The following is a 12,410-nucleotide window of genomic DNA, read 5'->3' as shown; positions in this document are numbered from 1 at the left end:
TAAGTCGCACCCCCCGGCCAAACTATGAAAAAAAACTGCCACTTACAGTCCGAAAAATACGGTACTATATATATCCATCCATCCATCCATTTCCTACCGCTTGTCCCTATCTCAGCTGCATTGGGGCGGAAGGCTGGGGGTGCACCCTGGACAAGTCGCCACCTCGCTGGTGACTTTTTCCAAATGTTCTTGTAATCAGACCTTAAAAATCCATCTAATACACCGAAAATACGGTCTGATTACAAGAAAATTTGAAAACGTTAAAGACATAATAAACCTTTTTGACCTGGCACATTTTTATGCTGCTCATCACAATTATTCAATCATTAGTAAGAAGCAGTGCCAGCTGTTTTAATCATTTCAAATGCATCATTAAATCAGCAGAATGAGACAGTTTAGTTTAGTTTATCAAGGATCCCCGTTAGTCTACACCGCAGTGGAGACTATTGATTGATTGATTGAGACTTGTATTAGTAGATTGCACAGTACAGTACATATTCCGTACAATTGACCACTAAATGGTAACACCCCAATAAGTTTTTACACTTGTTTAAGTCGGGGTCCACTTAAATTGATTCAGATATATATACTATCTTATAACTATTCTTCCTGGGGTCCAAAGAAACACAGTAGAAAACATCCTTTTTTCTTTTTTATGTCATTGTTTATTTGTTTACAATTAAATGTACAATATTCTTACATTCCATTTGTTCATTCATTAAATTAAAAAATAAAATCTATGGTGTACTTCTATGGACTGTCAACTGTTGACTATACTGTTCTTTTATTTCCAATGTATATATATACTATATTGCCAAAAGTATTTGGCCACCCATCCAGATGATGACAATCAAGTGTCCTAATCCATACTTGCCAACCTTGAGACCTCCGATTTCGGGAGGTGGGGGGTGGGGCGGGTGGCGTGGTTGGGGGCGTGGTTAAGATATATATATATATATAAGAAATACTTGACTTTCAGTGAATTATAGCTATATATTTTTTTTTTAATTATATATATATATATATATATATATATATATATATAAAAGAAGTACTTGAGTTTCAGTGTTAATTTATTTACACATATACACACACACATAACACTCATCTACTCATTGTTGAGTTAAGGGTTGAATTGTCCATCCTTGTTCTATTCTCTGTCACTATTTCAGAACACACACATTATACAAATACACACTATAAAATCAATAAGAAAACGGGAGCTCTAATTCGGGAGTCTGAATTAGGATCAGAAGTTCCTATATAAACATTGCGCACTCGCGTCGCCTTTTTGTATTGATTACTGCAGCTGTGCACTGGATTCATTCACAAATACAAACTACAACTCACAAACACTTTAGAGTTAGGCTCCACCATCAGAATGTGTACTTAAACTTATAAAGATCACGTGGATATTATTCAGTGAGTTGATTCACCAAAACTAACCTGTTATACAGGAGGAAAAAGCACACAGGACGTTTCAATTGTTCACAGACTGGTCGCTCTCATCAGAATGACAAGACACTTCCGGTCTGCAGGTGATAGCGTTCAATTGGGAAGAAACGCCCTACTGCCCCCTACTGACCAATGTGAATACTGATAAATGTGTAATGACAGCTCCAAAAACGAATTCAAACCACAAAATAAAATAAATAAATCAACACAAAAATGTGACACATTGTGGGTGGGTCACATATGCATGTACAGTAGATGGCAGTATTGTCCTGTTTAAAAGTGTCACAACATTGCTGTTTACGGCAGACGAACTGCTTTACGGTAGATGAAAATTTGACTGCTGTTGTTGTGTGTTGTTACCGCGCTGGGAGGACGTTAATGAAACTGCCTTACAATAAACACACATAAGAAACCAAGAACTCGCCCTCGATCATTAGCTGTTTATATTGTGGGAAAGCAGACGTGTGAACAGGCTGTCAACACGTCACTCAGGGGCGTGTCCTCAAGCTCGGCCTGAATTTTGGGAGATTTTCGGGAGAAAATTTGTCCCGGGAGGTTTTCGGGAGAGGCGCTGAATTTCGGGAGTCTCCCGGAAAATCCGGGAGGATTGGCAAGTATGTCCTAATCACTAATCACAGGTGTATCAAATCAAGCACTTAGGCATGGAGACTGTTTCTACAAACTTTTGTGAAAGAATGGGCCGCTCTCAGTGATTTCCAGCGTGGAACTGTCACAGGATGCCACCTGTGCAACAAATCCAGTCTTCGCTCCTAAATATTCCAAAGTCAACTTTATTATAAGAAAATGGAAGATTTTAGGGAACAACAGCAACTCAGCCACCAAGTGGTAGGCTACGTAAACTGACAGAGAGGTCAGCATAGTGCAAAGACTTTCTGCACAGTCACTTGCTACAGAGCTCCAAACGTCATGTCACTTTCCAATTAGCCCACGTACAGTACGCAGAGAGCTTCACGGAATGAGTTTCCATGGCCGATCAGCTGCATCTAAGCCATACATCACCAAGTCTGGTGTAAAGCACGTCGCCACTGGACTCTAGAGCAGTGGAGACGCCTTCTCCGGACTGATGAATCACACTTTTCCATCTGGCAATCTGATGGACCAGTCTGGGTTTGGAGGTTGCCAGGAGAACGCTACGTTTCGGACTGCATTGTGCGGAGTGTGAAATTTGGTGGAGGAGGAATTATGGTGTGGGGTTGTTTTTCAGGAGTTGGGCTTGGCCCTTTAGTTCCAGTGAAAGGAACTTTGAATGCTCCAGGATACCAAAACATTTTGGACAATTCCATGCTCCCAGCCTTGTGGGAACAGTTTGGAGCGGGCCAACATGACTGCACCAGTGCACAAAGCAAGGTCCATAAAGACATGGATGACAAGAGTCTGGTGTCAATGTACTTGACTGGCCTGCACAGAGTCCTGACATGAACCCGTTAGAACACTTTTTGGGATGAATTAGAACGGAGACTGAGAGCCAGGCCTTCTCCACCAACATCAGCATGTGACCTCACCAATGCGCTTTTGGAAGAATGGTGGAAAATTGCTATAAACACACTCTGCAACCTTGTGGACAGCCTTGCCATTAGAGATGAAGCTGTAATAGCTGCAAAAAGACTGTGTAGAACTGCATACTCTATTAGTGATGTTCAAAGCTAGAATTAAGTTTTTCCGAAGGACTTACAAAAGTTATTTGTGTTCACGTCTGAAGATGAGAATCACAGAAGGCCAAATGATTTTAAACACCCTAGAGTGCGAACAAATTTGAACTTGTGCTGTGAAAGCATGGAATTCTCTAAAGAAAGACTTAAAAAGCTGCAACTTTGAATTTAAAAAGAGTTACAAAAAGAGACAACTGAAATGATATCAAACTGATTTTTGATTTTGATTGGACGTGTCATTGTGAAAATGCTTAAACGGAAAATTAAAAATTCAGCAGACAACGAAGCCAGACTGAGCGTGGCGAGAAAGGTGAGTAAATAGCTCTCTGATTAGTGCTCAGCAGCAGGTGAGCGTGCCGACCACTAACCAGAGGCAGGTGAACCCAATTAGTACCCATGGTAACCAAAACAAACCCAGATGTGCTCAAAACAGGAACTAAGGGAGTCCAAAAGTAACAGAACATGATTAAACAAAACATGATCCGGGGCCACGGATCATGACAGGATCCCCCCTTAAGGACAGATTCCAAATGTCCCCAGAATACCACAAAAAAAAAAAAAAAAAGTTCAAGAGTCACGGGAGGGCGGAGGGAGGACTTGGTGGTGGGTCGCCAGGCCAGGTGTTACACTCAAACCTCTACTGTGTAATCAGTACACTACTTACATTACAAACACTTTTTAGGGCACCTCAACATGCCATAGACACTACTGCCATCAAACTTGTTGCAGGTGCAACTTATTGTCAGGCTTGCGCGATAATAAGACGAGATATAACAACTGGACAGTAGTTGTCATAATCGGCTCATTTTGAAATGTTGCAATAGATTTTATTATGATTTTATTAACACACACAAGGTTAGAAAATGCTTTATTTTGATGAACGGCCATATGTTTTGATGAAGTGTTGTCATTTTGCAAATAATCTAGGAATTAAGAAATTTGAACGTGGTGTTTGGAAAAGTGTGTAAATCCTTTTGAAAAAAGACACACAGTTAAACGAAAATTAAAAGTATGTTGGAGTTGGGGTGTTGGTGGAGGGAACAGTGACTAATTTGTGTTAAAAAGGGGGGCAGATAAATATAAGAATATTATTCTTCCATCTGCTCCTTTCTGATCATGGAAATGTATAAGAAACAAAAAACAATGAAAGTGTGAACTGTATGTGGCTTGTATATATGCATTTTCATAAAAGGAATAAAAAGAAATGAATACATAATATAATCTGAAGGTGTGCATAATAACATATACAGGTAAAAGCCAGTAAATTAGAATATTTTGAAAAACTTGATTTATTTCAGTAATTGCATTCAAAAGGTGTAACTTGTACATTATATTTATTCATTGCACACAGACTGATGCAATTTTGATGATTTGAAGTGGCAACAAATGAAAATCCAAAATTCCGTGTGTCACAAAATTAGAATATTACTTTAGGCTAATACAAAAAAGGGATTTTTAGAAATATTGGCCAACTGAAAAGTATGAAAATGAAAAATATGAGCATGTACAATACTCAATACTCGGTTGGAGCTCCTTTTGCCTCAATTACTGCGTTAATGCGGCGTGGCATGGAGTCGATGAGTTTCTGGCACTGCTCAGGTGTTATGAGAGCCCAGGTTGCTCTGATAGTGGCCTTCAACTCTTCTGTGTTTTTGGGTCTGGCATTCTGCATCTTCCTTTTCACAATACCCCACAGATTTTCTATGGGGCTAAGGTCAGGGGAGTTGGCGGGCCAATTTAGAACAGAAATACCATGGTCCGTAAACCAGGCACGGGTAGATTTTGCGCTGTGTGCAGGCGCCAAGTCCTGTTGGAACTTGAAATCTCCATCTCCATAGAGCAGGTCAGCAGCAGGAAGCATGAAGTGCTCTAAAACTTGCTGGTAGACGGCTGCGTTGACCCTGGATCTCAGGAAACAGAGTGGACCGACACCAGCAGATGACATGGCACCCCAAACCATCACTGATGGTGGAAACTTTACACTAGACTTCAGGCAACGTGGATCCTGTGCCTCTCCTGTCTTCCTCCAGACTCTGGGACCTCGATTTCCAAAGGAAATGCAAAATTTGCATGGTTGGGTGATGGTTTGGGGTGCCATGTCATCTGCTGGTGTCGGTCCACTCTGTTTCCTGAGATCCAGGGTCAACGCAGCCGTCTACCAGCAAGTTTTAGAGCACTTCATGCTTCCTGCTGCTGACCTGCTCTATGGAGATGGAGATTTCAAGTTCCAACAGGACTTGGCGCCTGCACACAGCGCAAAATCTACCCGTGCCTGGTTTACGGACCATGGTATTTCTGTTCTAAATTGGCCCGCCAACTCCCCTGACCTTAGCCCCATAGAAAATCTGTGGGGTATTGTGAAAAGGAAGATGCAGAATGCCAGACCCAAAAACGCAGAAGAGTTGAAGGCCACTATCAGAGCAACCTGGGCTCTCATAACACCTGAGCAGTGCCAGAAACTCATCGACTCCATGCCACGCCGCATTAACGCAGTAATTGAGGCAAAAGGAGCTCCAACCAAGTATTGAGTATTGTACATGCTCATATTTTTCATTTTCATACTTTTCAGTTGGCCAACATTTCTAAAAATCCCTTTTTTGTATTAGCCTTAAGTAATATTCTAATTTTGTGACACACGGAATTTTGGATTTTCATTTGTTGCCACTTCAAATCATCAAAATTAAATGAAATAAACATTTGAATGCATCAGTCTGTGTGCAATGAATAAATATAATGTACAAGTTACACCTTTTGAATGCAATTACTGAAATAAATCAAGTTTTTCCAAAATATTCTAATTTACTGGCTTTTACCTGTATATACTGCTCTTAACTATGCATGAACAAGTTTCTAAGGTTCAGAGTTATAAATGGCGATTATGTGGTTTATGTCGCCCTCTAGAGGCCAAACTACGCCATCGCAGTTGCAATGGCGGCACATAAGCCATTTGTCAACGAGACTCAATTAACTCTTAATTTACCCCCCAAAAAAACCTCTGAATTTAGCACACGATGCGCCAAACGAGTCATATTTAGTATAAGTATATTCAAATGCTGTACGTATATGACAACACTTACATTTAGTCGTCACACAAGCAGCCATTGAACGAAAACGGGCAAAGACTTTTGAAGGGGGAAATGACGTCACAGATTAATTACCAAATTAAAAGCACAGGAACATTACAGAACTAGTTAACTGCACACAATAGGCTTTCGTACAGTATGTATTTATTTATTTATGTGTTGTGTATATGTATATATATTAATATATACACTATATATATGTAATGTTTACTGCTTAAACCTTTATTGTTGACTTTTCCCGGCCTTTTTTTTTTTCGACTAGTTTTCTTTTTCTCGCGGGTCCGTCTTACTACTTTCACTCTGACACCATGTTGTGATTAGCTATACACGAGAAGTATTATAGACTAATCTGGATAATAACTGGACGAAGAAAACTCTTATTGCTCAGTTTAGCCCGGGAGCTTTGTTTATTTTTACCTCTTGGTCAGACGCCGGCACTTCCTCTACTTCCGGTTAGTGAAACGCAATACATCCTGTTACAGCAGTAAGGGTACAGACTTTCACAATAAAGGTTTAAGCAGTAAACATTCATTCATTCATTCATTCATTTCTTTTTACTCCACCAACACCCCAACTCCAACATACTTTTAATTTTCGTTTAACTGTGTGTCTTTTTTCAAAAGGATTTACACACTTTTCCAAACACCACGTTCAAATTTCTTAATTCCTAGATTATTTGCAAAATGACACACTTCATCAAAACATATGGCCGTTCATCAAAATAAAGCATTTTCTAAACTTCTGTCCAGTTGTTATATCTCGTCTTATTATCGCGCAAGCCTGACAATAAGTTGCACCTGCAACAAGTTTGATGGCAGTAGTGTCTATGGCATGTTGAGGTGCCCTAAAAAGTGTTTGTACTGTAAGTAGTGCACTGATTACACAGTAGCTGTTTGATTGTAACACCTGGCCTGGCGACCCACCACCAAGTCCTCCCTCCGCCCTCCCGTGAACTCTTGAACTTTTTTTTTTTTTTTTTTTTTTGTGGTATTCTAGGGACATCTGGAATCTGTCCTTAAGGGGGGATCCTGTCATGATCCGTGGCCCCGGATCATGTTTTGTTTAATCATGTTCTGTTACTTTTACAATATACTTTTTTTCAGCCATTCGGGAGGATTTCAGAGTAAAGCCGCTGCTTCTGTTCAGAAAGAATGCCCCCCAAACTAGCTAAAAAGCTAGCAAAAAAACGTTAGCATGCTAATGTTTGCATTCTTACATAACAAGTGAAGTGAATTATATTTATATAGCGCTTTTCTCTAGTGACTCAAAGCATTTTTACATAGTGAAAACCAATAACTAAGTTTCATTTAAACCAGTGTGGGAGCAGGTGGGTCAAAGTGTCTTGCCCAAGGACACGACGGCAGCGACTAGGATGGCGTAAGCCGGGATCGAACCTGGAACCCTCAAGTTGCTGGCACGACCACTCTACCAACTGAGCTATGCCGCCCCGGGACGTGAGCCTCCTACCAAGATGGCAAAAATGAGCAAAAAAGCTAGAATTTACAAGTGCATGTCAATGTCCATAAACAGCAACACCCATAAAAGCTAACAACCCGTTAGCAAACTTGCTCAACAGCACCCGATATCACAAACATTGATTTTAGGTCTAAACGTACAAAATGAACTAAAAAAAATAGCAAAAAAAGTTAGCATGCTAAGGTTAGCATGCTAATATAAGATATGTTAGCATACTGCCAAGATGGCAACAATTAGCTAAAAAGCTAATTAAAAAAAGCATACCTCATCATCATTAGCATGCTAACAGTACGCTAACGCACATTAAATGAGGACGTTACAGGCAAAATAAATTGCATCATCAATCTAAGTGTGTTCATGATTGATGACATGTTTTTTTTTTGGTGATTAATCACACGAGTTGACACTCAGCATCAAGGGTGGGAATTGGGGGCTAAATCACCCAAAAATTATTCCCGGGCGCGGCCACTGCTGCTGCTCACGGCTCCCCTCACTTGTGACAATCATGGGTACTTTTAACTTTAACTTAAAAAGGTTCATCCACGATCATTTTAAATACCGGCAATAATTAAAATCCCTTTATTGCCTACGGGGAGAAAGTACGTGAGAAAATTATTACATTTTATTATTTTTCCGCCCGAATGCAGCTGAGATAGGCTCCAGCACACACCCCGCCACCCCGAAAGGGACAAGCAGTAGAAAATGGATGGATGGATGGATGGATATTTAAAATGTTGGGCTTATGGTGTCTCGTGTATTGCACTTGTTCCGTTGTTCAATGGAGTGATTATGGAAACGAACCAAAAAAAATGTAAAAGGAATTTGACCTTTGCAACCTCATTATACTATTGGCTAAGTTTTATATTCATAAATGTAAGTTTCTCAACACTCGACCTGTTTTTTGTGCCTTTAAAAAAAGAATTAGAACTCTACGTTAAAACACTCTCTACTTTTAACATACTTGCCAACCCTCCCGAATTTTCCGGGAGACTCCCGAAATTCAGTGCTTCTCCCGAAAACCTCCCGGGACAAATATTCTCCCGAAAATCTCCCGGTTTTCAGCCGGAGCTGGAAGCCACGCCCCCTCCAGCTCCATGCGGACCTGAGTGAGGACAGCCTTTTTTCATGACGGGAGGACAACAGGGTGACAAGAACTAAATCATCCAGACTAGAGATACATTGTATTATTATGTTTATCTTACCTAAAAATAAATATATTTATTAATTTAAAAAAAATAAAAAAAATACATTTTTAATATATTTTGCTAAAAACATCAAAAATAATTGTATTTTTCTTTGTATTTTTTCCTGACTCCTTATTACATCCAGCCATAGAATTATACATTAAAATAAACATATTTGAAATAATTGATTTTAAATTATCATAATAATTCATTTAAAATGACCATATTTAATTATTAAAAATAATTGCTTGTTTATCAACAACTTTAGCATTTATATTTATATTATGTTATATTCCTTAATATTTATTTATGCAAGTTTGAAGTATCAATTATCCAAACACAGTTTTGTTTGCATATTTTCAGGATGTATATATATATATATATATATATATATATATATATATATATATATATATATATATATATATATATATATGTATGAAATACTTGACTTGGTGAATTCTAGCTGTCAATATACTCCTCCCCTCTTAACCACGCCCCCAACCACGCCCCGTCCCACCCCCGACCACGCCCCCACCCCCCACCTCCCGAAATCGGAGGTCTCAAGGTTGGCAAGTATGACTTTTAACAACCAAAATGCTGTGAAAACGATTATACCGTGTTCCAAATGTAAGTTATTTACTGAACTTGTGTGAGCATATATATATATATATATATATATATATATACATATATATATATATATATATATATATATATAATATAATTTTTTTTTTGCATTCTATTTTAGTTACTTTATTGAGTTTACAACCCCCTGGCGCTGTTTAGTACTGTTTTCGTACTTATTTTGTACTCATTTTGATTATTATTATTTCTCTATTGTTTGTAAATGTTGCAGTTTATAAATAAAGGTTTATAAAATAAAATAAAAATAATAACAATACATTTATGGAAACGAACAAGGCATTAACTGCATTTTTGTTTGTTTGTCCTGAAAGCACACAATGTTTGCCCAACAACTTCATAAAAACGACACAGGCTGACGTCATCCACGTGTAAGAGTGCGTAATAGTTGTTTTGGTTCCTTACTTTTATTTATTTATTTGGTTCCTTCCAACGTCATCGTCACCGAGTAACGATGACGTCATCTCCCATGCGGTAAACACTGGGAGGGAAATTGAACCGCGCATGCGTGCTAGGAAACCGGAAATCGCGTTTCCCGAGGATACGGTCAACAATCTGGCATTTTTCCGCCGTCGCCACCAAATGTCACTATTGACAATAACGACGTAACGTTTTTCGAGGTTGTTTTTGGTTCCTTCCTTTATTTATTTATTTATTTATTTGGTTCCTTCCAACGTCATCGTCACCGTTTATTGTGAGGAGTAACGATGACGTCATCTCCCATGCTGTAAACATTGGGAGGGAACATGAACCGCGCATGCGTGCTAGGAAACGGAAAACAGCGTCTCCCTAGGTTACGGTCAACAATCTGGCATTTTCCGCCGTCATTATTGACAATAACGACGTAACATTTGTCGAGGTTGAGCATCTTTGTCCGTCTTCGTAGACACACCGATACGTACCGCGACACTTAATGGCGACTCACCCGAGCGACTTTGGGCGCCGCGGAGCTTACTGGTTGCCGCTAGCACGACGGAGCTAACATGCTAACGGCAAGGAGCTAACATGCTAACATGCTAATCATTTCCCGGGGCCGAAAAGCTTCTTTATGTTCGCAGAGATGACCAACCAATTGTTCGAGACTCTGGCGTTCACAAAAAGTCCCAAAACGACGAAAAGGACAACATTCCAAGTAAAACACGATACTACTTTTTTTTTAATTTTTTTTTTTTTAAAGACACAGTAAATGTATTTAAGCCTTTTGGTTGCAGGATGAACTCCAAAGTGCTTTGTCTGCCAGAGCCAGGAAGACCTCATCACTGTTGTGCCCGCAGGACTTTGAGGATGGTGACGGTAAGACCAGTCATAGTCTAACTCTAAATAAGCACATTTCTTAGTTCAATCTCCAAGTTCGGTCCATTAATCAAATCAAATCAAATCAACTTTATTTATAGAGCACATTTAAAATTTACCACAGGGGTAGCCAAAGTGCTGTACAATGAGCAGGTTAAAAGATAAAACGAGTACCGAGCAAACACAACACAACACAAACAGAACATGATAAAAAATAAATAATTAAAATAGAATTAATAAAAACAGGATCACAGCAGGTGTATTATGGGGCGCCATTGCAGGATGGATATCACTCAGTGTTAAAAGCCATGGAATAAAAGTATGTTTTTAAGAGAGATTTAAAAACAGGAAGAGAGGAGGCTTGTCTAACACTCAGGGGTAGGTCGTTCCAGAGCTTGGGAGCAGCAACGGCGAAAGCTCTGTCACCTCTAAGCTTCAGCCTTGTGTCAGGGACCGTCAACAGCAGCTGATCGGCTGATCTTAAGGATCGGGTGGGGCAGTAAGGCTGAAGGAGGTCGGAGAGATAGGTTGGCGCGAGGTTGTTTAGACATTTAAAAACAAATAAAAGGAGTTTAAAATGTATTCGGTAACGCACAGGGAGCCAGTGAAGGGACGCTAAAATAGGGGTGATGTGCTCACGTCTGCGGGTCTGTGTTAGCAGACGAGCAGCAGAGTTCTGCACGAGCTGCAGGCGGGCGAGGGAGGCCTGGCTAATGCCAACATACAGGGCATTACAATAATCAAGACGAGTCGAGATAAAAGCGTGGATTAATTTCTCAAGATCATGTCTTGATAGAAGCGGTTTCACTTTCGCTATTTGGCGTAATTGATAAAAGCTTTTTTGAACGACGCTGCTGATTTGTTTTTCGAATTTAAAATCTGAGTCAAACTTTACCCCCAGGTTTGTGACAGAGTCGCTGAGATACGGGGTCAGAGTGCCGAGGTCAACGTTGGGGGAGGGAGAGCGACTTGGACCGAACAACATAACTTCTGTTTTGTCTTCATTTAGGCTCAGGAAGTTAGCTGAAAGCCAGACTTTGATGTCGTGCAGGCAGTCAATAAGACGTTGAACCGTGTTATTTTGTGCCATGGGAAAATAAATCTGGCAATCATCGGCATAAAAATGAAATGCAATACTGTACTTCCTAAAAATAGAACCAAGGGGGAGAAGGTAAAGCGCAAATAAAATTGGGGCAAGGATTGAGCCCTGGGGGACCCCATGTGGTAAATGAGCTGTGGACGACATAAAACTGTCTACTTTTACACAAAAACTCCTGTCGGTTAGGTACGACCGGAACCAGTTGAGGGCGACGCCCTTAATGCCCACACAGTTCTCAAGACGAGTGATTAAGGTGGCGTGGTCGACGGTGTCGAACGCAGCAGACAGATCTAAAAGCACCAGGACAACATATTTACCAGAATCAGTGGACAGGAGGATATCGTTAAAAACTTTTAGAAGCGCTGACTCTGTGCTGTGGAGGGCTTTAAAACCGGACTGGAACAGCTCAGTGATACCATTATCCTCTAAGAAGGGCAACAACTGACTGTAGACAACCTTCTCTAATATTTTGGAAATGTATGGAAGATTAGAGATAGGTCTGAAG

At 40.0% G+C, this 12,410-nt stretch overlaps 1 protein-coding gene across 2 annotated transcripts in view; it reads left to right on the top strand.

The window, feature by feature from the left end:
- The first annotated feature begins 9,964 nt into the window (after positions 1-9,964).
- Positions 9,965-12,410, top strand: part of map9 (microtubule-associated protein 9) — a 30,539-nt gene continuing 28,093 nt past the window's right edge. For both annotated transcript variants that reach the window (XM_061984372.2, XM_061984371.2), the window contains exons 1-2: positions 9,965-10,645; positions 10,725-10,806. In XM_061984372.2, coding sequence (XP_061840356.1) covers positions 10,562-10,645; positions 10,725-10,806 — 166 coding nt within the window. In that variant the 5' untranslated portion in view covers positions 9,965-10,561. The remainder of the gene's footprint in view (positions 10,646-10,724; positions 10,807-12,410) is intronic.

The sequence above is a fragment of the Nerophis lumbriciformis genome, linkage group LG25, assembly GCF_033978685.3.
Source record: "Nerophis lumbriciformis linkage group LG25, RoL_Nlum_v2.1, whole genome shotgun sequence".
Lineage (NCBI taxonomy): Eukaryota > Metazoa > Chordata > Actinopteri > Syngnathiformes > Syngnathidae > Nerophis > Nerophis lumbriciformis.
The sequence above is the reverse complement of the archived record's forward strand: the minus strand, read 5'-3'. Positions and strand labels throughout refer to the sequence as shown.